The sequence below is a fragment of the Typha angustifolia genome, chromosome 10, assembly GCF_048772165.1.
Source record: "Typha angustifolia cultivar Huaian chromosome 10, ASM4877216v1, whole genome shotgun sequence".
NCBI lineage: Eukaryota > Viridiplantae > Streptophyta > Magnoliopsida > Poales > Typhaceae > Typha > Typha angustifolia.
Genome location: NC_133248.1, coordinates 7,343,111 through 7,370,109, shown reverse-complemented (window position 1 = coordinate 7,370,109; position 26,999 = coordinate 7,343,111). Strand labels below are relative to the sequence as shown.

General features: G+C 36.1%; 2 protein-coding genes and 1 non-coding gene across 3 annotated transcripts; 1 reads left to right on the top strand and 2 right to left on the bottom strand.

The window, feature by feature from the left end:
- Positions 1-6,452: 6,452 nt before the first annotated feature.
- On the top strand, positions 6,453-8,428 carry LOC140768412 (putative pentatricopeptide repeat-containing protein At5g59200, chloroplastic). The gene has a single exon (XM_073108675.1). It carries the CDS (start codon positions 6,453-6,455, stop codon positions 8,388-8,390), a length of 1,938 nt encoding a protein of 645 aa, XP_072964776.1. The 3' UTR covers positions 8,391-8,428.
- Positions 8,429-8,868: 440 nt separating this feature from the next.
- LOC140769228 (putative metallophosphoesterase At3g03305) lies at positions 8,869-21,206 on the bottom strand. Its single transcript, XM_073109867.1, has 4 exons — positions 20,761-21,206; positions 11,867-12,108; positions 9,599-11,182; positions 8,869-9,271 (listed from the first exon to the last, which is right to left on the bottom strand). Exons 1-4 carry the CDS (start codon positions 21,011-21,013, stop codon positions 9,155-9,157), a joined length of 2,196 nt encoding a protein of 731 aa, XP_072965968.1. The 5' UTR covers positions 21,014-21,206; the 3' UTR covers positions 8,869-9,154.
- Positions 21,197-21,268, bottom strand: TRNAT-UGU (transfer RNA threonine (anticodon UGU)). Its single transcript has one exon. It is a non-coding gene; the product is annotated as a tRNA-Thr (tRNA).
- Between the last annotated feature and the right edge of the window lie 5,731 nt (positions 21,269-26,999).

Genomic DNA, 26,999 nt, shown 5'->3' with positions numbered 1-26,999 from the left:
TATCTTTGTTGGTTATTCACAAAATATTCATAGTTCAACCATGGCAAACAAATCAGATGATATTTCCATCTTTTCCAAATACAAAACCATGGTTGAAAAGATTTTTCAAACATCTATTAATACAATTTATTCTACCGGAGGAAAATAATTCCAAGGTTTAAAAACCATGTTTTAAACTCATGGTATTCAACACTTGTTTACTCCATACACTCCACAACATGTTGCTTTTGCTGAACGTCGTCATCAACGTGTAGTCGAAACTGGTCTTACTCTCCTCCATCATATATCTCTTTCTTTATCTCTTTGGTACTATGCTTTTCAAGCTGCAATCTATCTCATAAATAAACTCCCAACTCAAATTGAAAAAAAATAAATAAATCCTTAGGTATGCTCTGGTACCAATTGAAAAAGATAATAAACATCGCAGGAGGGATCCATCACATATTATCGATAATAATATGTAGAAACTAAAACGTGAAAAGTCAATCACAAACACAAAAGTTTTACGTGGAAAAATTCTAAATGGGTAAAAAACCATGGACCCAAACTTGGATCGAAACTAATCGTTAAAACATGTAACAGTTAACAAGAAGCTTCCTAATCATCTTCGATTCTCATGACTCTATCTGTACTAACTTTACTCGCTAGACCCCGCAATGCACTTCTTCCCATGATAGGTTTTCAAATCTCAATAACTCTCGAGGTTGATCCTTCCATCTTAGTGACCTTCGAGATGTAGTTCTTTCATGTATGACACAGATGTGTTGAGTTGAGAACGGTTCAGCACGTTCCGTTAAAGTAGAGAATTGATTTCAAATTGCCTCCAAAAAATGATCTCCCACTTAATTGTAGATGACTTTCTAAAAAATGATCTCCAATTTAATACTTGATGACCCTCACTCCTAGGGTTAAATTAAACCCCTTTATATGCTTCTTAGAGATAAAATAAATATCTTTAGAGAGAAAATAAATATCTTTAGAGAGAAAATAAATATCTCTTAGAGATAAGATAAGTATCTCTGAGAGAAAAAGATAAATATCTCTTTAAAGATTCTCCATAGATTCTCCTAGAGATAAGATAAATACCTCTCAAAATAAAGTTAGATATAAATCAAATCAGGCCTCACAAAATATAAAATTTGCAAGTTACCTGGGAACATTCACACACAGCCTGAGTGCATTTGAACACGATAACTTAAAGTGTGAATGCATTACAAACGATCAAATATAAACCTCTATATATGTAAACGTCTATAGGGTATGTTCGAACGACCAAAATAAACTGTCTGTAGATGCGAATGCGATGTGAATGATTGTAGGTTGTGTTTGTACACCCTATTCAAACGATAAACTAGACAACTAAATGCAAAGTTACCGTTCCTATGTCTTTAGGTTTTTTTTTTCATACGACTCCAACCTTCATAATACTATTTAAGCACTTTGATAATACTTTGATTTCAAAATCAATCTTTTACTTAATATTTCTTTATTAAATATTTTATAACTTATGCATGTGCTCATACATAAAATCTAGATACTTTACATAAATATAAATTATATTTTAAAATATAATTTATCCATTATATAAGTACAAATAAAATTTAATACAAATTCTAAATAATAAATTTTGAATCTCTCTGTCATACCAAGCCAAATTATTCAAATTTATGAATTTGGCTATCTTTGTTATATGTGGCTTCGTTCCTACACCAATTACAAGTTGGGACAACATTCTAAATCTTGTATATTTCTAGGATATTTGAATCTTCATAATTCTTATCTTTGTTTTGAACCCACTTATCACAAAATCTATTTCTCTCTTCATGTCCATTTGTTGAAGACAAATTTCCTTCGTTGTCTATCTTTACTAATCATGACAAAATTAATTCCCACTCTTTTTAAATGGGTAGCTGTCTCTTTTTCTCTCAATTCTCTCACATCTCATTCCCATAATTTGCCAACTTCTCTAACTGAAATGTCAGTTCCTTACCATCTTTCTCTCCAATAATTTCCTCTTCTACTCCACTAATAACTCTCCATGATTTTAGGACTCAATCAAACAAATATCCTCTAACTAATTGCACCTCAAATCATGAAAATACCAGTACTTCGCCTAATCCATCTTCTTGCTCACTTATACATGATCAACATCTTCCCAATTGTATGCTTCTCATGATAGTCATGCAACTACCTCTCCTTCAAAATCTCCTATTTGTCAAGTTCAGTCATTTAATTATCCTATCTCCTCTAACACAATGCAACCTATTGGCATTCCATCAGTTATTGACCTCAACAATTGTGAATACTACTTCTGCCAAATGTTCTTCTCCGCCCTCAAATGAGACGCTCCCAATATATTCTCCTCCATCCAATGAGATTGTTCATAAACCTCTTCCCACCCACTCACTCTAAAATTAATATCACCAAACCCAAAGATTTCAACATACTCTATCAGTGCAAATACCATACCACCAAACACCCCCTTGCCATCCCTCTAAAGCCTACTTCATCTACTCAAGCCATTAAACACCCCAAGTGGAGGGAAGCATGTGTGATGAGCTTAATGCTCTTATCAAGAATGGAACTTGGAAGTTGCTTCCTCATCATCCCTCCCAAAATATTATTGGTTGCAAATGGGTATTTCAAATAAAGAGATGACATCCCAATGATAGCATTGATAATTATAAAGCCCGCCTTGTTGCAAAAGGGCTTCACCAACAATCAGGCATTGACTACAAAGAAACATTTACCCCGATGATTAAGCCAACCACAATTCACCTTGTTCTTTCACTTGCTCTCTCTCTCTTTCTGTTGTGGATAGATTGTCAATTAATTAAATGTTAACAATGCTTTTCTCCACGGCCACTTGTCTGAAGAGGTTAACATGTCGCAACTTCTAGGATTCATTGATAAGTCACGGCTAAATCATGTTTGTCGCCTCCATAAAGCTCTTTAGGGTTAAAGCATTCATGAGTTGAAAACTTTTATCCTCTCATTTGGATTTCTTAATTCAAAATTAGACACATCCTTACTTATTTACACTAACAAGTCTATCAAGGCTTATCTCTTGGTTTATGTGGATAAATTGTTAATCAAAGGAAATTCAACCTCATTCATTTAGGACTTCATTAATGCATTATCTCATTGTTTTTCCATCAAAGACATGGGACGTCTGTATTATTTCTTGGGAGTTGAGGTCATTCCTACTACTCAAGGCTTGTTTCTCTCTCAACATAAGTACATACGAGATTTTCTTGAGAAAGGAGTCTGTTGCACCAATGAGTATCACCACTATGCTTCTTCTCAACGATGATTCACCTCTTGCAAATGCAATAACCTTTCGAAGCCTCATAGGTGGCATGCAGTATTTCTATCTTTCACGTCCTGATACTGCATATGTAGTAAACAAGCTTGCATAATATATGAACTCTCCAACTCAACTGCATTGGACAGCCACCAAGTGTCTTATGTTGGTGCAACAGACTGTTGCATCAAAGACATGGGACCTTCTGCATTCACCAAGTCTGTTGCATCAAGTCTGTTGATTCACCTCTTGCAAATGCAATAACCTTCTGCATTCACCAAGCCATTGGACAGCCACCAAGTCTGTTGCATCAAAGACATGGGACCTTCTGCATTCTCAACCTCTTATTCTCATTGCTTATTCCGATGCCAATAGGGTAGAACTCGTGATAACTATTCCTTTGTTTCAGCTTATTTATTTTCCTTTTTAGCAATAACCCCATCTTTTAGTGCCCAAAGAAATAATGAACCATTGCTAACTCTTCCACTGAAGCTGAATATGGTTCAATTGCTTTAACCATTGCTAAATTATCATGGTACACTCACTGAATTGGGTGTTACACTTAGTCAATCTCCTTGCTTATTCTGTGATAATCTTAGCACAACATATTTATGTGCTAATTCGGTTTTCCACTCTCGGGATGAAGCACATTGCTCTCGATTATCATTTTGTTAGAGATAAGGTGGCAAATGAAACTCTCCAAGTTTCTCATGTCTCCATACACGATCAAGTCATCGATGTCTTAACAAAACCATTGGCCAGGTTTCTGTTTGCTTCTCTACGAACCAAGATTGGTGTTTCTAATGAAAGCACCATCTTGCGGGGTCATAATATAAAAGAATATGTTCCAAGAAAAATCTTTTCATAATTAAAGGACAATCAAATGACAACACCTCCATAATCAGAGGACAATTAGATGACGTGGCTTAAATGTTATCGCCCTTTCTCTCTGGTCATTCTTCCTTCTTCATAACAAGATAAATCTAGTTTTTAACAACATCTATATATCCCGATTTTTACTTCTCTCCATCTCTAATCTTCTCCAAATTAGTAATATATGGAGAGGTATGTTCCAAATTTAATTCAAAGGAATTTGCATATAACATTCTATTTTTTTAACAAAATTGTAGTTGGCACCTTATATTTTTATTATTTGCGAATCGAGCTCTATAATTTAGCGAATATATGCAGAATACACCCTACCATTAGATATGTTAGTTAAACTTAACCAAACCTCTTGGCTAAATTAACTATACTAAAATTATGAAAATACCCTCAACCAAATCATACTAAGGATATTTTAGTCATTTTAAAAATATCCAAGTCATTTTAGAAATAATATATATTTACTTAACGGAATATTCTCACGGTATATAGTTCAAATTTAACTCGTAGTATTTTCTACACATATTCACTAAATTATATGGCTTGATTTATAAATAATTGAAATATAGGGTATAAACTACAGTTTCGTTAAAAAGCAGGGTCTTATATGCAAATTTCCCTTAATTCAAATATCATTTAGCTAAATATGAATAGAATTAATTAGATTTGCATAATCTACAAAAAAATTCGTATACTTCACTTTCAAATTGAAACCTATCTGAATTCTTTTTGTAAAATTGAATCTTTCCTTAACTTGTCCCAATTTCCCACGACATTTTCTCTCTCCTCTCGTATGTCTCTCTCATACGAGTCTCTCTTATACGAGTCTCTCTCCTCAGTAATTAAACGATTCTCTTTTAGTAATTAACATATTTAACGACTTCTTAATCCTTTCGAGGACTGAGGTGCATAGACAAGAAGAGAAAATTTGATGAAATTACAACTATAACCCTTCAGTTAAGATAGACAATTATTTTTAAGATAGATAATTTAATAGGGGTATAGAAGTTCTTTTTGTTTTGTTTTCTCTTTTTACATTAGTTTCTCTTTAACTCGCCTTTTTCATCTCTCTTCGCCTCACCCGCCTCCACTCTTATCTCTTCGTTTTCTTCCTTCCTTTTTCACATTTTTGCGAAAGTAATTTAAGTTTATCTTTTAAGTAAATCTGCATATCTACCTATATGTGGTCAATTTTAGTGACATTCATGAGTTTGGCACAAGAGCTTTCTCCCCCTTCTTGAGAAGGGGCTTTCTTCTTTCTGACTTTCTTCCTCTCCCCTCTTTTACCTATTCCTCTCTCTTTTTTTTCTTCTATCTCTCTTCTCATTTTTTTACTTCTTTCCAATCCTCGTAGTTACTACCCCTTTCGATCGACACTGCCCCCAACCTCTCTCTCTTCCCCTCACATCTTACCTCTTTTCTCATTCGCTTTCATATTTCACCATCCCCTTCTTCCACGAGCACACAGTCTCTTTTCCTCTCTTTCCTCCACCCTCTTCAGTCGTGCGCATCGCTAGGGGATCTAGCTCCGGTGATATTGTCGCCTTCCCCGTCGTCGTCACTGCAGTCGAGCTATTCCTTTTGCCGCTGCTCCAATCTCCAGTCAACACCTCGTCAAGCTCCTTCAGGTCCTAGTAGTGCTTGGCCTGTGTTTTTGTGTTGCCCGAGTCTTGGCTTTGGCCATAGTCAGGTTGTTTAGTGTTGAGCGGTTTAGGTTTTGGTTGGGCCTATCCCATGCCATTATTTGTTGTCTTTATTAGAGCTTTAGCTTTTGGAGGTTATAGCTTCAGTTCTTCATGATACCCCTCTTGATTAAGGAGAAGCTAATGCTAGCCTGTAAAATTTGGGTGATTCGGGTGTTTATCATTTTAAATTTATTTGCCCTTGGGCTTAATGCTTATCTTTCTTGTAGTGCTCGTGGAGGGGCTCTCCAAAATATATATTCCTTTTTCTTTGTGTATCGAGCTTGTAAAATTTGACCGAATGAAATGCAACTATCTGCCTGCTGTCCATCAAAATAATTCTTTTTTAAAAGCTGGAAATAGATGTAGTGAAATCCAAATTCAAATCATCCGATTTAATTATAGTTTACTGGAACCCAACCAAATCCACCAGTATCTATTAAAATACCGTCGCTTATAATTCCAACCAATTGATTCTTTAGAATCAAAAAACAAAATCCCAAATTATATAGAATTTATTGGACTTTTGGGTTTCCTACTTAAAAAGGGTTCTATTTCAAGCAACCCAACCATAGCTCACAATGCTTCCCTCCACTTTAGCCCTTGCCACCTCTCTCCCTCCAAATTTGAATACAAAGGCCCACGCCAACGTTCACTCGAACCCAAATTCCATTGAGCCAAGCAAGAAGACCACCACCTTCCACTCCCCAAAACAAGTAATCCCTCTTTTACAAAGATGCAAGACTATCAACCAATTTACCCAAATCCACGCCGCCATTCTGAAAACCGGCGTCGATCGAGACCCCCTTTTGCTCTTCAAGATTCTTCGCCTATGCTCCGCCTTCAGGGCCGTCGACTATGCCTCGCAGATCTTTGGCAGGATAAAGAGCCCAGATGTCTATCACTACACCGCCCTCATTGGCGGCAAGATTGATGTCGGTTGTTATGTCGATGCTATCGAACTTTACTCCTATATGGTCGGGGAAGCTGTCAAACCTGACCCTATTGTGATCTCTTATGTTCTGAAAGCCTGTGTGCTTCAGATGGCTTTGCAACTGGGAAAGCAGATTCATGGTCAGGTTTTTAAATTGAAGTTAGGATCCGAACGGCCCATTCGCATGAAATTAATGGAGCTCTATGGTAAATTTGGCGAGTTCAGTGATGCCAGATTGGTGTTCGGTGAATTGCCTGAGAGAGATGCAGTTGCTGCAACCATTTTAATCTCGTGTTATTCCGACTATGGATTGATCGAAGATGCACAGGAAATTTTTGATGCGGTGGTAGATAAGGATACTGTGTGTTGGACTGCAATGATTGATGGGTTTGCTAGGAACAGAAGGGCGAGCACAGCACTGGAGCTGTTCAGGGAAATGCAGAGAGAGGACGTTCGGCCGAATGAGTTTACCATTGTTTGTGTTGTGTCTGTGTGCTCTCAACTTGGTGCATTGGAGCTTGGAAAATGGGTCCATTCATATATCTCGAAGTACAACCTTAGACTGAACACATTTGTGGGTTCTGCGCTGATTGATATGTATGCAAGATGTGGAAGTCTGGAAGAAGCACAAGAAGTGTTCGAAAAAATGGAAGTTAAGGATGTTGTCTCTTACAACTCACTGATTGCAGGGCTAGCCATGCATGGACGAAGTGGTGAGGCAATTGAATTGTACCGGAGAATGATCATAAAAGGTCTACGACCAACCGACGTGACATTTGTCGGTGTTCTGAATGCTTGCAGCCATAGGGGGCTCGTGGAAAACGGATTTGAGATCTTCAAGTCAATGGCAAAGGATTATGGCTTAGAACCGCGGATTGAGCATTATGGTTGCATGGTAGATCTTCTCGGACGTGTTGGGCGTCTCTCAGAAGCATATGAGTTCATCGAAAAGATGAGGATTAAACCTGACCATGTTATATGGGGATCTTTGTTGGGTGCTTGTAAGGTCCATGGAGATCTCAAGCTAGCAGAAAAAGTTGCTGAGATTTTGTTTGACAGTGAAGCAGCAGATTCAGGGACTTTCGTTCTTCTCTCCAATGTCTATGCCTCGTTTGGTAAATGGAATGAGGCAGTAATGATAAGAGCCAAAATGAGGGAGAGAGGCATTCAGAAAGAACCAGGATGCAGCTCCATTGAAGTGGAAAATGAGATCCATGAGTTCGTACTTGGAGACATTAGACACCCTCGCCGAGATGAAATCTATAGAAAGTTAGAAGATCTTAACAGTGTTCTCAGAAAGGAAGGGTATACTCCAGCAAAAGATGTCATCTTACAGGACATTGAAGAGGCTGAGAAGGAACAGGCTCTAACTATACATAGCGAAAGACTTGCAATTTGCTTTGGCCTGATCTCGACGAAGCCAGGGATGACTATTCGAGTCGTCAAGAACCTAAGAGTGTGCAATGATTGCCATTCAATGATCAAGCTTACTTCAAAGATCACTAGGAGAAAGATTGTGGTGAGGGATAGGAATAGGTTCCACCACTTTGAGGATGGCACCTGCTCTTGTGGTGATTATTGGTGAATTATGTCATTGGAACTAACATGGAATAAAGCGTTGAGTTCTTCTGTTTCTATTTTTCTGCAGTTCTACCATTTCAAGATCACAGCAAAAAGAAATGATTCAGTTAGAAGAAAATATAACATTTAAAGGTGAGGCAACACCACTTACCATACAATTTAGAATCATAAACTTATCTCCTATTTGGCAACATCAATTCAGTAGCAATATTGAGACTAAGGCTACAAACCAACAAGCATGCACATCACCTCTCTGTATTCTTGAATCCAGGCCAACCTCTATACTGTAACTTCGAAGGGAAAACAGTGATCTGAAGCTTTCAGAATCAAATGCAATTCACACAATAAAACCAGTAAATTCTGATAAATAATTTAACCAGAAATAATTATTTTACCACTTCAATGAAAAAATGTTAAACACTATTAAGTTATTTAAAATGAATATTTACAAAAAAAAATCATCGATAAATAGAAGAAAAAAGGGAGATAACGTGGCAATCATTCATTCTATTTAATTATTATTTTCCGTTATCATTTGAATCAGATTATCTCAAGTAGCATTTTCTGCAGCATCAGAATGACTACTGTGGAGACAACAATGTCTAGCTTGCATTATTTTTTGCCTCTCAGAGTCTCAGGCCTTCAATGTGATGAGACCTAAGCATTATTGCTCTTTGATCTAGCAGAGCGCCTATGCTCCTCCAAAAATTAAGCGACCAGAATATAACTGGAATGGGTCTCATGCTGAAGCTTTTCATGAACCAACTACTAAATTGCTGAAGTCCTGTAGATCGTAAATATTAAGAGTGCTGGAACCATGAGACAATAGATGGGGGAGTGAAGAAATGGGTTCATCTTATAAGCCTTCACCAGAGCTCTGCAATGCTGCAATTTAATCATATGATGATAGTAAGTTCAAACAATAAAGAGATTTTATCTTGAGCACTAAACTAAAAGAGGTAACCGAGGAACCAAAAGAGTATAAATTGTATGCCAAATCTGTAATTTGTCAAGAGAAATATATCACACCATTAAAAATAGCTTAATCATTTAATGTACCTTAAAATTTTCAGTATTAATCCAAGTTTAATTAGAATCTTGTAAACATAGATATAATATATATGGAGACACTCCTACGTTATGAGATACCTTGTAAAAAGAGATATGTTATCATGAAAGAAAATGTGAAATTAACAGGACTAAAAGATGTACCTTCCAATGTTTCCACAAAATCATCAGACAGACCAGCAAAAGGAATTTTCTTATCCGACGACTTCTCCAAGTACTGACATGTCTATGTCTCTTTCTCTTGCTCTCTTTATTGTTATCATCTTTCTTCTTCCCTGATAGAGATAGAAAGTGCACTCGATATGCTGTTCTTTCTGCAGCCATGGCAGCTATAACCACAATTGAAGGTAAAACCACATAGTAAAGATGAGGCAGAACAATAACCATGACATCAGGCACTCCGCCATGGACAACTTTAGTACGGTTACTGAAATTTGTAATTACCCAACCTTTGTAAGTCATGTAAGTGAGATTGCTACTTTCAGTAATAGCATACCCATAAAACCAAGGGCAGAATAACAAATATAGCAAATATAAGAAAATTCCAGACCAAACCAAAGTCATCTTGGAAAGCTCTATTAAGATCCAGAAGGATCCATCAAGTAAACGTTCAAAAACAGTCCTTCCACTAAAACTAGGATTTAGATACTTGTATGTGAAATGTTTCTTAAAGCATATGAGAGAAGCTCCTGGAAGAAGAAGCAACGAGAAGAGAAGTGCAAGGACAGACCACAGAGCAGGATAATATATTGAAGCCCATTGACAACCCATTACAAAAAACTCCTTCCATGTCCAACTAACTTTTGCAGTTAGACCATTAATAGAGAATGGCCTCAATTGGCTATAACAAATCTCTCCTGTTATATCTGTTGCCTCAATTTGCAGCCAATATCTGTCCGGCAATGGGTCTTCAAATGCCTTCCAATTCCATGGGACTACATACATATCTCCTCTAGTTCTGTTCTCTTCAAGTTTGCTCATTGCTGAATCTAGCACCAAATGAAGACTTCCAGGCCTAGAATCATATATCTTTGCTGAAACTAATACAATCTCGTGTTTCGAGAATATCAGAGTCCTAACGTTATTAAAAGATGAAGGTCTATTCATCTGGCATTTGAAATCATGGGAAGATGAAATCTTTTGCATGAACCGTGAGTCCAAGGGAAAGGTAGGTAATATTATTATATTCTTAGATCCAAACCTGAAATCTATATCTGTATATGAGACTTGGCCAGAATCAATTGCCAGTATCCGCATGCTTCGGCTCTTTCTCCAGTCACCCATCTCCCACTCCCAGAATTCATTGATAGGTATTCTCTTTCCAGAACAGTTCCCACTATACCCAGTGCTTGGAGTTCCTTGGTGAAGGTTAAATTGATAATATTGTCCTGATAATAGATAATGCTTCTCTGATTTGTGATGACGCTTTAAGTTCTTTCCGAACCTAGTGTGAAGATGCCCACATATATAAGCTGATAATGAATGCTTTAGAAACATATCTTCGAGATTTTTCCCTGTATCTGTTAATGCAGAGAATGACAAAGGAAAGTGCCCAAAAGCGATCTTTGTCACTGGCAATTCTGAAAATTCAGCATCCCACCGTGACAGCATCTTGTCTATATCTGCAAGTAATTGGTCAGTTGGATGCCCGAATAGATTGGTCGGGCCTCGGAGCCCAATATCCATTGTGCTATCAAATCCAACAAAGAGATTCTTCCAGCCACTAATCTGCACATTGCATGAAAAATTACTAAAGTTACATCATGAAAATCCAGAAAATTAGATGCTTCAAGCAATATTAGTTTTGCAAATTATTTGAGTATTATATATTTCTCATGAACCAAATACAAGATCAAATAATCAAGTAATAAACATAATTTAAGATATATTGAACTTGTCATATTTGGTATCTGACAGAAGATAATTGAGGTTCGATTATGAACAACGATAGGAGTAGACACTGTAGGCTGTGCTAAAAACAACACTCATACTAAATGCATAATTGCAGATCATCTGTTATTTGAATTTGATAGTTGCAGTATATTTTTATGAGTTTATTATAACATCTTCTAAGGAGATAGACCTGGTTAAAAAGTTAAAACCTCCAAATTGTGGCACATGCTTGCAAGCATGATCCACTGTTCACTTTACTTTTCCATGTAGCTGTTGTATACATATTCCTCAAGTTGACAGAACAGATTGATATAAACAGAAAGCTGATAAAAAACACTCCTGCAAGCAGTCAGTGAGTCACCCATAAGCATCGTCAAAATAGGGACTTGTAGAAATCATCTACTACTACTTGAAATGGTCACATATTTATCACTACGGTATCAAGCATCAGATGGTCAATCTGAGATTCATCAATGAAGATAAAGTAAAAGCATAATATTTGTGTTTAGAAGTACAAACCTGTAAAGTTACACACTGAACCTTCTTGTTTCGCCCTAATCTTGCATTTATGCTATACTTCTGATAGAAATCATATGCACCACCCAGAGCAGGTACACCAAAGTTATCATGATTCCCTCGTAGATCATAGAAAATTTCCTTGTGAAGTCCACTCCTTTCAACAACATCGTTAATTGCATTTTCGTAATCCATCCACTCTAGTTCTTCTTGTTTCATTGTCAACAAATCTTTGCTTTTTCCATCTGATCATAATAATATATATATATATATATATATATATATATATATATTATAAAACAATCAGTTTTTTTAAAGTAATCTGCTTCATATAAAGAGGTAAAAGCATACATGGCTCAATCTTCCATTTCTTACGTCTTTTGATAAGAGAAATCAGGACTCTTTGTGAATATAGATCACAGCAATTTCATTAATATCACAAAAGCCTATCCCCCTACTCAACATATACAAGATCACAAGAAATAAAACTCAAGAACACCATATAGAGTCAAAACTACATAAAATTATTCTATCAGTTAGTGGTGATCTCTCAAAATAGCATATTATAATGTAAGGTTGAATATATTTTATGCCCAAAATCATTTTACCCTACTTTACAATTTTATTTTATCAATATGATCATGTACTTATAACTAAAGTGAAATAATTAGACAATCCATCCAAATTCATAGAGCCCACTAAATTACCAAAACATCCCTTTATATCAAATATAACAAATATAGCAAATCATCAAAATGCATAAACTATTCCTCGCCAATCAATTTGTATAATAACTATAACATAGGCATTACGGTAATTTGAAAAATGTTCCATTAAGTAGGATGAAAACTAATAGTTTCACTTTAGTATACAGGAACCGATTTGGTACAAAAAAAATTGTAAGGAGAGTGAAGTGATTTTGGACATAAGTATAAATTGATAAAATGTATTATACCCATAATTTAAATCATCTTGTGCAACCGAACCTGAATGGATGTTGCCACTTGCAAGTTCCAAAACAACAATGCATAAAACGCCACAGGCAACCTTTTAAAGGATGAATTTTAAGAAGGCCTCATCTGATGTTATGCTTAGGATGAGGTTCAACGTAGAAAAAGATTATATAACATAGTCATATTTGAAGATAGATATAAGAAATCCTCCTAGAAATTATCAAAATTTCTTATAGTTGCTAGATTGTTAGTATGCCTAATATGCCATAGACTAGGGCTCGCATAACCACACCATTACATATTAATATTTTATATTATATACATATATATGCATAGGCAAAACAGTTGGCGTATATACTAATAACATTGTTGATGTATTTGTGTCTTTGTATTATAATTTTTAACTAAGGGACACCATACCATATGTACACATGTGTGTGTGTGTGTGTGCCAAGCCATGCCGAATAGCATAATTGCATGTCGAGCTATGCTGATGTGAAACCTATATTATTTTTTACTTTTTCCTATTTTTATCAATCATTATCAATCAATCTTAGTCATTTTCTTAACTAATATAATATGTCATGTAGAGCCCTCTTTTTAATTTTGTCCTATTTCCATCAATCATCATTAATTAACTTTAGTCATTTTTTTATTATGTATATTTCTATTAGAATGATAATTTTATTCATCAATCAACCGCAAAGTAGAATTTATCAGAGATAGAAGAAAGAAAATGAACAATCGTAAGCTCAACATGATTACAATCCGATGAGGAAAAAATTTGAGTCTATAAATGTAACACCCTAATTTCTAAAAAAAAAATTAAAAAAAAATCCCGTGACACACGCACCGAGCACGTGCGTCACAGGTACCTACCCCCACGTCCTCTCTTCTCCTTCTTCCCTTTCCCTTGCCGTGCACGCTACCCTGCTCCCACCTCCATTAAACCCCATCTTCCCCTCCTCGACACCGCGCCATTTCTCCACCTCACTACCTCTCTCCATCTCTTCTCGCCGACGCCGGAGCCGCCGAGCTTGCCGACCTCCCCTTCTCCTTTTTCTCCCCTGTTACTTCCCTTCTCGACCTCGTGCTGTGCCACCGCCGGCACCGTTGGCCTCGTGCCGCGCCGCCAGCGTCGCAGCCCCTCGGGCTTTCCGCTCTCCCTTCGTCTCCTCCCTCGAAAGAGAAATACCGAGGGAGGGTGGGGAGAGGGTTGTTTAACCCTCCACACCCCCTTAGACTGAGCCCCTTGGTGGGTTGCAATCAGACGCAGCCCACTGAGCCCCTTGGTGGGCTGCAGTCAGACGCAGCCCACGGACCGCAGCCCACCAGCCAAGCCTTTGGTGGGCTGTGGTTGGACCCCAACCCACCAAGGCCCTCCTTGCCTATTGGGTTAGGTTTGAACCTAACCCAATATCTCTAGCCTAGCCCATTTGGGGCCATTTGGACCTTATAACCCTGTTTATCTTCTTCACCTGATTTAATTAGTCCGATCCCTCGTAATGATAATTTAGTATCATGTGAATTTTTAGGATAACATAAGACTCGCTCTAAGAGACCCTTGGCTCATGTATTTGCCAAACATAAATGCGTTAATAAGATAATTAATTCTATTAGTTCACTAATCTTACGGCTTACTTGCAGAATTACTAGGATTTGACATCACGTGAGGGGGATTTTGGGATTCCGGAGGAGCCGACTAGCTGACGAGATTTACCATACGAGACCCCCCAGGTGAGTAGAGTTATACAAATCTAGAATAATATAATTACAGTCATTATACCTGTCATGACACTGTAGAAAATGTCGGTATTAATGCATACATTTAGTACACCATGTTATATCTTTATATATGCAGTTATTAATAACTTGCTCATCATAATACTATGAGAATGTTAATGTAGTATAAGCATTAATGTGATAATGCTCTACATGTATCCTGTATGGTATACCCTTGCATAGATGTATATTTGTTGTGAATATGGAATGTAATGATCATAATGACTATGATATGCTTTATACACTTATAGATACTGCACCACTTCCATCTATCATGATTAGTCGGATTTTGACTAGGCAGTATCCTTACTCAGCCCAGGATTAAGGGTAGAGTGTATTTTATATGACTATACTATTAGCGACCTACACCTGAGGTCGGGAGCCTGTGTGGCATTCAGATAGTTATACTGCATAATCAAGACTAGATTATGATGATAGAAGAAGATGATTGTGAGGCGGGGATATAACTCTAGCGGTACCCGACGACGCAAGGTTAGGACGTTTGTTGATGAGCCGAGGGCTCCCAATTCTCCCGCTGAGGACGGTGATGATTTAGAGAGAGTGAGATATGGGCTTACGACCGGGGTCCTTAGTCTAATGGCCACAGACAACCGGTCACTTGTAGTGTCGCCATACACGTGTAGGTGGCATTACCGCTAGATGTGTATATATCCCCTCTCGATGTATGAGATGATGGATGATTATGTGATGGATGATTGTTTCTTGAGAGTATTTACCCTGTGTAGTGAATAGCTCGGTGAGCGATGATAAGTATGATTAATGCTTTGGTAGGCATGAGATGACTAAACTGCTATTTTATTACTATGCATAACATGTAAACCCAATGATTGAGATGTGTACGAATAAGAGATTGTATCAAGCTTTATATCTGTGTGGACTTATCGTGATACGTTTAGGAACTAGCATATTCTAGGATAGTGACTGGTAATCTTTATCAATTGTATTGATTTAGTAACTCATGGTAAGTCATTTCAACAAGTATATTGTTATTGTTAGCAAATATAGGCATACATTGGATATACGCATGTGATTTCATTATTTTATATTGTATGGATCCTACTCGCTGGGCTATAAGCTCACCACCTCGTTGTGGCATTATTTCAGAACTAGGGGACGCAGGTGCGGGTAACGAGGAGTAGCTGCTTTTCGTTTTCACTATGTATATTAGTTGTATTAAGCCCCTACGAGGGCGTTATGATGATGTTGTATTTTGGACTTTAGCATTGTATTTTGGATGTATATTTGGAAGGCTTGTTGTGGCCTGTGGAACTTGTATCCGGACTCTTATAGTTGAGTTTATTTATGGTGAAATTGTGTTGTTGTGTGCCTTGTGAAATCCTTGTACTGACAGATCATGTGATGCACCGCGTGAGGGGGATTTACCCACACGGTTTACACGTGTATTTGGAGGTTTTGGTGTTTCAATAAATAACAAGATAGTAATACAATTATTATACTCCCTATCCATAATCTATATATGCTTATGGTGTGTATGCCGATGCTGGTCGTTCCCTTACATACTGAATATCAATATCATATTATAGACGAATTATAAAATTCATATTTGTATAAAGACTATGTAAGATGTTACAATGAGCAATACTATTAGTGAATAAGTTTTAAATATTATAAAAGCAACACTCTCATGCTATTTTTGTGCCGACAAATGAAGTCTTTGATCCTCCCCGTCATTCTACACTCAACTAGATATTTAGTTTTAATTATCAAACTATTATCAATTAATATAATGTGTTGAATGTTATTATGTGTTCATTTAAATTATGAAATATTCAATCACATTATGGAATGTTAAATCATTAATATTAGTTTCAATGAATATATTCAAATTATATTGTGTTATATTTATATTTGACTACTGTTATATCTTTTATAAAATAGGTCATTTACAAAAAGAATATAAAGAAAAAAACAATGTAGATTTTAATACACATATTTAAATAAAAAACTAAAGATTGACATGCCAAAAAACTAAAAAATATTTCTAAATATCCTAAATTTTTTATTGCCACACAAGGACGTGCTGGTCTGCACACCCCATGCCAATAATAGCACATGCTCGAAAGATGTTTTTACAAGATCCCTATCCACAACAATTTTTAACGTAGCCATCGTTGATATATACATATATTTTCTTAATGAGAAAATCTCACGGAAGTTCCTCTCATAACAAACTATTTCAAGCATTGATAGACTTTGCAAGTTCGCATGACTAATTTCACTATGATTGACTTCAAAATCATGAGCGCATAATGACATTAGTCAAAGAGCAAAGAATTCATCCAACAAAGTTCAAGCTTCCTTAGGTTTCCTTCTTTTTTGCTTTTGGCTCTAAGACAGGAGAGTTGTATGAATATTGATGAGAACTAGCATGCATGTACTTGTAGTTGTAGGTGCTCTGAGGCAATCCAAATACTTTTCATATCCTCATACCACTATGTAGTATGTACTAAATTAATCTCAATGTGGAGAGAGCTTCCCTCAATGCATTCTCATAGGAACCAATCAACCAATGTAAAGGGAAGATGAGAATACTACACCTAAATGATACTTGCGATGAAAAAGAAATAGTGTTTTCCAGTGATGAAACATAGCATTCTCTTCTCAAAGTAAAGTTGGTGAAAATTTTTGATCTCCTATAGTTTGGAAGGTTCCATTAACATACTGATTGGCATCCCACAATAATGTCACAATTGAAGATCACTCTCACTTCGATCAGGTTTACTTGCTGAGGTGCAAACGGACAACAATATGCCAATACCTATTGGCACAATATGTTATAAGCCCAGATGCTGCAAGATCCTTGGCTCAGCTGGCATGTAGCTACAACCAGCTGCATGCTTTGACACGGATTCTTTTGATTGTTAAATACCTGGGAAGCACGGATACTCCAATTGGGGTGGAGTATCCGTATCCGATACGGGCCGGATACGTATCGGATACGTTTTCGGAGTATCCTAAATTTAAATAATTAATTTTTATTTTTGGATACGGGGTGGATATGGCTGGATACGTTGGGGATACGTTTCAGATACGTTTTGGATACGTTTTGGGTTTAATTAGGCAATCGGGTGAGTTTAATTTTTAAACCCGTTAAGAAATTTAACTTACCCCCCACCCCCCAATTCCACCCCCAATTTGATATCAATCAAACCGTGCCCTAGCTCTCCCTCTCTCTCTCTCTCTCTCCAACGTCGCTCCCCTTCCTCTCTCGACGACGCTTTTCCCTCTCTCTCTCGACCACGACGACGCCACCGCTCCCTGTTCTCCCCTTCTCTCTCAACGAACCAGCTGACAACGCTGCCGCTTTTCGTTCTCCCTCTCTCTCTCGACAAGCCAACCGACGCTGCCACCGCTCTCCCTTCTCCCCCCTCTCTCTCAACGAAGGTATGTTCTGTTTATTTTTTTCTTCTCTCGACAAACTAGCTTTTTTTTTTCTTCAATTTCTTTTCAGTTTTTCCTCGATTTCTTCTCTGAATTTTTCATTTGATTTCTTCCCCTTCCCCTTCTTAAATTCTGTTTTAAGTTACTTTTCTCAGTTTTTTTTCCTTTTTTTCTCAGTTTTTTCTCCCTTCTCTGAATTTTTTTTCTTCTTCGATTGTGCAGATTTCTTCTTTGATTTTTTTTTCCTTTTCTACTTTGCCTTATTTACAGTTTAATTAATTCTGTATGATCACTTAAGTATTGCATGTCTGAATTTTTTTTCTTCGATTGTGCAGATTTCTTCTCGTATGGAATGCAATGATACTACTATTCTCATTTTGGTGCATTATTTGTTAAATGTTGATGTATTCTTTGTCTAATTGTCTTTGATATCTATTACTCTCATTTTTGCTATTAAATGCTTATGTAGATAATAGATGTATTAAAATATTGAATGCAATATTATGTATAAGTTGTCATTAGAATATAATATTTTTATATAATTTTTTAATTGCCGTATCCTAGACGTATCGTATCTTGTATTTTGAGAATTTGCTGTATCCCCGTATCCGTATCGTATCGTATCCGTATCCCGTATCCGTATCCGTGCTTCATAGTTAAATACTCTACATGACTTAAAGCAAGTCTAGGGACATTTGTAAGTTTCTACTTATTTGTACTTACTACTGTTAGCATTAGTATTCATATCCACAAATATAAGTAGCGAGCAAGTATATATATAAGTGGAGAATAACTTATCCTTTATTCGTGTCAAAATGAGTCTTGTGCTGCCAGTTATACATGAAAACTTGTAATTTTACTAGATCCACCCATTTTTTTAGCAAAAATTGATTTTCAAAATAAACATTATTATGAATGAACAAACTAATTTCCCTACCAAATGACAATACGTACATTCAAACTTGCTTATACCTAGCCACATCTATGAATGAGAAGATGAACTGATTCTCTTTAACTTGTATAAAGAGCGAAAAGATGAGAAAGTTGGAAAGGTTCAGAACTAGAATAAGCCAACACAGTTTGATGTGGAACTGATGCACCTTGATACTCAACATGTGGGAGCTCCCAGTATATGTGACAATATCTCACTAGCATGTTATGTGTCACTCATGTTTATGTGCACTGCTGTCAGGGGAAATCCACAAGTGCAACCATTATGATATATTACTCCACCAACCAATTATATATTGGACTTCACAACAAGTTCATCCTTTACCTGACTTTTCCTTTTGTTTGAGACAGGACAACATTTTCTAAACAGTTGTGCCAGGTTGATAGCAACTGGAAAAAATTGGTCAATGTTTTGTGAGCCTTATCAAATTAAAGTAGTTTTTTCTAATAGAGCCTATTTTCAATAAAGTGTTAGATAGTGATAGTGAGTTAGTGACAGTAATGATAGTATACTACACCTATATAAAAAGAAGGGTGACTTGAATGTCTTCATGAAACTGCTAGGAACAAAACATAAAATACAGTGATCTCATTTAAAAGGTATGACTTCAATAAATCTCAATCAGTGTTGCAGACATCAAACAACACTAAAGTGTGGTGGAACTTCTTAAAGAAAAGGCAATACATTAACATGAATTAAAGATTCTATAATATGGTCTCATTAGCATCAAATCCTTCTTCAAAAGGGAATAAAGCAGTCTAAAAGTATTGGACAAAGTAACTTCTGGTTAGAGTGATGTGTTGGTAGAAAACATAAGCCAAAATCAACCTCATTAAGGAAGCCCATAAAGTTCAAATAATGACATAAAATCGAGGGATAACAAAGGATAGGAATTGTAATTAAGGAGGGTCTATTGAGTCATTGATAACAAAAATGGGGAACCTTACAGCGTACGAATTGAGAACCACTATGTAGCATGCATTTGAATATTTGATGCACTCCAGTAGAGCTTCACATTTGAAATTGGTTTGCAAACGAATAATTTGTTAAAAGGAAGTGTCCAGCTAATCAAGAATGAAATAGCAATTCAAAAGATATTCTAACCCAAAAAAAAACTCCATAGCACCGGTTGCTACCAGTATTTTTAAAGACAATATTTTCTTTCCTTTTCTTTCTTGTAACACTCTTTGCCATTTGTCCTTGGCATCTTTATTTCACCAGATAACAAGGAAAAGGTTCACCTATCCTTACGAATGCTTTAGCTATCATTAGCAATTTATTCAAGCTGAGTACAATTTGAATTTTCATTACCATGCTTTAGCTTTCATTACTTTAGATCGATCTACTGCATTTGATTTTTAATGCCGTAACATCAAATTTTTTAGACAACAGTGATAGAAATCACCTAGCGTACATCAAAGCCTGCAATTAAACCTAATTGAGATTTCCTTTGATGACAAAAGGATATGTATTCAAAATTCCATATTAACACTCTTGACTAATTAAAATATAAAACGAAGGAAACAGCTTCCATTTTTCAAGAGTATTCAACTCCATCTCCTACATCATACAAGGCTAGATAGAACGGAAGAAACCCAATCAATTTAAATCTAGCGTCATTACTAATAGACAAACAACACCCAATACCGAATACAAAATTGTTGCCATTACTACAAGGAACGCAGTACCAAGCTTAAAAGGTGAATCTTTGGTAAAACAAATCGTAATCCAGATACGAAAACACGATTTTTATCACAAAAATCAAACAAGGAGCCAAGATGGCGTACCTGTGAGGTCGCCGGTGATGAGGACAAGCGACGGGTTGATCATGGAAAGGGCGGGGCCCACATACCTCCTAAAATCGAACGCTCTCTCTGGGTGGAAGACGCTGAAATGGAGGTCGGAAAGTTGCACTACCCACACCACCGAGTTTGGTCCTCCTTCCACCTCTATCACGGTTCCCTCATCAGATGAGGAGGTTGTAGAGGATAAGGAGAGGAGAAGAGCTGTTAGAAGATATGCCCATTTCTCGCCGGCCATGGTTCTGATAGCAAGAAAAGGAAAAGTTTAGAGAGAGAGATCCACAAATGAAGAAAGGAAGGCTAGTTGACGATTAACAAGAAGAGAGGAATTGGTATTTGGTCGAGTGGAAACTGAATAGCCATTGATTTCTTAGTAGAAGAATTAAATAAAAAATAATTATTATTGAGAAAAACAATCAAATGCCCCCACGCAGGATCGAACTACGGACCTTCAGTTTACAAGACTGACGCTCTACCACTGAGCTATAGGGGCATTATTCCGAAATAAATGTTATTAATAATAATATAAGCATACAATAACCTAAAAGTAAATCTCATATTTTTTGTATATCTGAAATTATGAGGTTTTCATCCCTGATCGCCTTCCCCCCTCCTCTTCTCATCAAATATGGCTCACCCTTTGCATGAACCCCTTTCTCTTCTCCTATTTGGCTTCTCAAATTTTCTCTCAAATATCACTTTCCTAAAGATTATGCATATTTCCTTTCCCGATTGAGGGCTAGCCGGATGAAAGCGTTTTGCTCTAACCCAAGGTAGTCACCTCACACTTATTAACTCTATCATAAATTTCATTCTCGTTCACCTCTTCACAACATCCACTTGGACCCACTCATTGTTTTTAAATCGCTTGATGATGGGCAAAACCTCCACTATATTGGGTGGGATAATATGACCAATCCTACATCTGCAGAGGGTTTGGAAGTCAAGGATCTAAGGCTCATTCGTTGTTCGCATATTACCAAGTATAAGCTTGATACCTTAAATTTGGAGATGGATGGTTGAACCACCTTGGTTCAGGACAAATATGGGCCTATTCAGAGCCATCGTCATCGAGGCATTATTGCTAGGTGGCATCTTCTTCCCAACGATGTGCCTAGCTTTCGAGTTGGTTTTTGCTAAATAATCTATGATAGGGAGTCCTTCTTCCTTGATTATCCTTAGATTAGCCTCATTCTCCTATTACTCACTTGCCAACATATATCAAGATGGATCTAATCACAGGATCCATTTTGGTGAAGGATGTCACTATGAGCTGAACAGACCTGATTCTGAACTTATGTGGTCCTTCCTTAAGTGAGCTCATTTTTGGGTTGAGTCTACCTCTCTGCTTGAGACCCTAAATTCTTGGATCTAGTGGCCCCACCTGCAACGAGTGGCATCAACTAAAAGCATCTATATCTTTCTCTGTGAGCTTGACTTGGAGAGTTCTTATTGGTATGGTTGGAAGCTTTTGTTGTCCCTTATGGTTCTACCAAAGATTAAGATTTTCCTCTATAAATTATATATAACTAGCTCTCTATTTGCACAATGCTTAGTTCCTTTAGGTCTTGGCCCTGAGAGGTCCTGCCCTATTTGGGAGGAATCTATCTCCCACCTATTCTTCAATTGCAATTGTATTGTCTCCCTCTTGGACAAGTTGTAGGATCTATGGCATAGTTGACCATTAGCCTCTAATTAGGAAAATAAAAATCGGCTCTTTGAGGGTTTCTCTCTTCTTCACATCAAAGAACTCTACTACATTCTCTTCTTTTTCTTTATCTCCTTATGGGACATTTGGAAATACCAGAATAATGTTATCTTCAATCACTACTATGAGCTACATCGTCGATTTGCGAACGTAATGTGACCTTCACATACCAATACTATAAGGTTATCTCCACTATCTCATCTTCCCCTATTAACTGCATCAAAATAAATACTAATAGATTTTTCTCTCGCTTGCAATCCCATTGGTAGGCTGGATTCATTCTTCGTAACACCTCTAGCTCTCCCATCTTGGTCGGCTATCGGATTAGCCGCTTTGTATTTGTCCAAATATATCGCGCCCCTCAGTCCATTCATACGCTGATAGCTATTTCCGCTTCCTATAATATACCATTTCATGCCCAAAATGCCCCTCCGCATATAGGAATGTGATAAATTTTGCACCTTATAAATCAAATCACTAATTAAGAAATAAATTATTGGGTTAATTGCACTTGTCATTTTTTAGGTTTGGCTCAATTTCATAAAAATCTCATGTATAGGTGTAAATGAGTTGAGCCTAAATGAGCCGGCTCTAGCTCGGACTCGACTTGAAACTAATTTCGAGCCTATTTTGATTTTCGAGCTCAGCTCAGCTCAACTAAAGCCGAGCTAGACCAAAGTAAGAACTATTTAAATTGAATTAAATTTCAATAGTTAAATTAAATAAAACTTTACTAAAGCTAGAAAGTTTAAAATGTAACTAATAAATATAACAGCATTACACCTCTAATAATAAAAAAACAAATTATCAAATAAAAAGGCTTCGCACCAATTTCAAATTTTAACACATCACTATTCAGGCTGCCAAGCCAGCTTATTAAATTAAACAAAACTAAATTAAATAAAAGCTTAATTACACTTTATCCTCGTGTACTTTGACATTGTATCACTTTGCCCCATATAATATAAGCATACAAATATCTCCCCTAGACTTTTGAAATGCTACAACCTTTTAAACGCCATTAATAGAAGCCATACAATTACATTTCTATCTCTTTGTAGTTTGAGAAAAATATTATAATTTAGTAGTTGAAAATATTAAATTACTTATTTACCTTTACCTACCATCAATTGGATAAGTCTACCTTGCACGGTTGCACCCCACCCAATGTCGTCATATCGCCCACGTCACCAATTGAGAGAAGAGAGAAGAGAAGTAAGAACGAGAGAAAAGAGAATAGAGAAACCCTTCTTCTTTGTATCTCATCCCATCTTCTTCTCTTCTTCTTTCCTTCTTATTCCTTTCTTCTTTCCCTCTTCTTCCTCAATCCGCCACTCCCATCACATATAGAACTTCTCTTAAACTCTTCCCTCTCAAGGATGCCAAGGTACTCAAGCATTAGAGAAGACACAAAATGCCTAACATCAGAGGAGATTGAGCAGATCAAAGAGTTTGTAAGGTTTGTCTATAAAATTTCTACTTTTATAAAATGTAGACTTTCCTGGAGTTATATTATAATACAAATCTCTTAGTCCACATCCTGAATTTAGAATTTTTTGAGGGCTTAGTGAGACGGTGGATGTAGTGAGCTTATTGGTTAGTGAATATTCTGTATTCCAACCATGTTTTTTCGCTCTTCTTTTCAAGCATATGGTCCTCTTAATTTATACGTGGTGTGCACTTTATAAGCACATTTAATTTGTTTGTCTGTATAAATATTGAGTTTGTTTGTATACACTTTATAAGCACATTGAGTTTGTTTATCAACATATAGATAAATATTCTAATATAGATTTCATTATAAAATAAAGTTGCAGATAGATGCAAGTACAACAAATAGTGAGCGCAATCAAAAAAGTAAATTTGGCAATGAGTCAAGTAGAGAAATGTTTACTAGTACGATTGAAGAAAATAGTAGACATAATTAATTATTGGAAAATTTGTATATAACACCCTACCTTTTAGCTAAATTTATATTTTTCACCCTACATTTTCACTATTTATAGATCAAGCTCTATGATTCAATTAATATCGGTAGAAAGCACTCTGAGTTAGATTTTAACTAACACCATTTGGGCAGATGGGAATATTCCATCAAATTTATAATTAATTTTCTTAAATGATGAAAATACCCTTATACTTCTTCTTCTTCGTCCTCCCTATTTCTACTTCTTCTCTCTTCCTCTCTTTTAGGGCAGAACCCCTATAGCTTCTTAAGATCAAGAAAAGGTGGAATTTTCTCTTCTTACAACTCTCTCTTCTCCTCCTATATCTTGGGTTTGATATTTTCTTTAGATTCTGGTAATGGCATAGCTTTAATTTTTGAAAATGGCATAACTTGGGTTTTAGTCTTTACAACAATTTCACTGATCAAATTTTGAACCCACATCCTATTCGAAATGTTAAAGTATGGATTTCAGAAATGGCATAACTATTAGATAATTAATGAGCTCAAATTTATTTTTTCTGTAGCTCCCAAGAGGGTTAATATCATCATCAATGAGCTCAAATTTGAGTTGGAATGATGTGGGCAAAAATTTTAGTTGCCTTTGTGGCAAGGGTCTTTGCAAATTTTGAGTTTCTAATACGAAGTAGAACAAACATAAAAGATTTTACTCTTGCCCTGGACATAAGGTATAATTTGCAATTTGATTAATATTCTACTGGTGTTTGATTGAAGTATTAAGAGTCTCAATGCAGGATGATCATTGTGATTATTTCGCATGGTGTGACGATATCAATTTTCGCTTGATAGATCTGAAATACCAGCTAATTAGAATTGAGCTGAAGATGGATATGTTAGAGAAATAGATGGGATGGCTCTTTATGTGCATTTGCCTCGGGGTAATAGTATTAAGTGTATATGTGGCAATCTTAGTGTAAATAATTGATGAATGATGTATCAATGACAATCTTAGTGAAATCAACTAATGATTGTGTTATGTATTAATTTGAAAACTTTTATGTTTAGAATAAAATTTATAGATTGATAGTAGTTGTTGCTGTTGTAAAACTAACTATTGATAGTAGTTATTATTATTGTAAAGCTAACTATTAATAGTAAGCCTGCAAAAATCTGAACTAAATAACTAATATCAAAACTAAACTAAACATACAAAACTAAACTAAACTTTACAAAACTAAATTGAACTTTACAACAACTAACTTGAACTTTACAACAAGTGTACAAAGCTAAGTCTATAACAACTAAATATACAACAACTTAACATACAACAACCTAGATTTACAGATTATTCATATTTACAATAACTAAACATACAAAACTAAACTAAACTTTACAACAATTGAACCTGAACTTTACAACAGTTGTACGAAACTAAGTTTATAACAACCTGGATTTATAGATTATCCACATTTATAACTAAACATACAAAATTTGTAACCAACCAAGCTTCTATACTATAAAAATTATATAATCTATTATGCTAAAAGCTATTATAATATGGTACAAAGCCATTGAATTAACAAAGCTTCTGATACAATTACACCATAAGATCCAAAATATTAACACCAAGTTTTAGTACAATTACATAGTGGCTAAACCAAATAAAAATTTCAAGTTCAAATTACAAAATGACTGAATAGTAACTCCAAGTTCAAATTATAAAATAAGTAAATAGTAACTCCAAAAATCCAATAGCAAAGGACCACAACAATACTAAATATAATAATATTGTGTAGGATCCAACAATGACCTAAATAAAAAAAGACAAAATAAGTATAGTTCCTACTTTGTAAGGTATGAGTAATTATTAAAGCATGTGCATTCTAAAATAAGTAATATTTAATAGTACCTATTGGGTGCTATGTGCAAAATCATGCATAGCTCTAGTGACTAAATTACTCCTTGTTCTCATAGCTATGTATGAACCCAACTTAGTAGCTGAAGTTTCCCTTGTACCTCTCCCTCTACTCTGTCTGATATTGATATTTCTAGAATTTTCAGCTACTTGCCCTTTGCCCTTGCTCTTGTCCTATTGGTTCCTTACAATTTTGCTTGTTGTGGCCTTTCCCACCACAACGTTCATAACTTTTGACTAGCTTTATCACCCCGTTTAGCATCCGCTCCTCATTAACACCTCTTATCCTCTTTTATCTTGGTCTTCCCCTAAGTTGACTTCTCTTAGAAGCATTGACAATTAAATCATCTATGGGTTTTTTTCCAATACTTTTTATCAAGCAATGCTGTTATTTTTTCTGTATAAGTTAGCATATATCTTTCAACAGTGAAATAGTCATTGACATAATCAGTCACTCTTCGATGAAAAGATAGAATGACTGCAACAACATGAATACAAGAAAACCCACTTAATTGCCACCTTCTACAAGAGCATGTTTGTTCATCCAATTTAACAGTGCATCTCTTATTTGCCCCTTACACTTCTGCTTCCCCATTTTCAGATCGAAAGATGCTACCAAAACCACTAGCCTCTTTACTCACCCAGGACACATTTAGCTAATATTGGTGTTAGTTTGCCCTGCCACATCTCAGCAT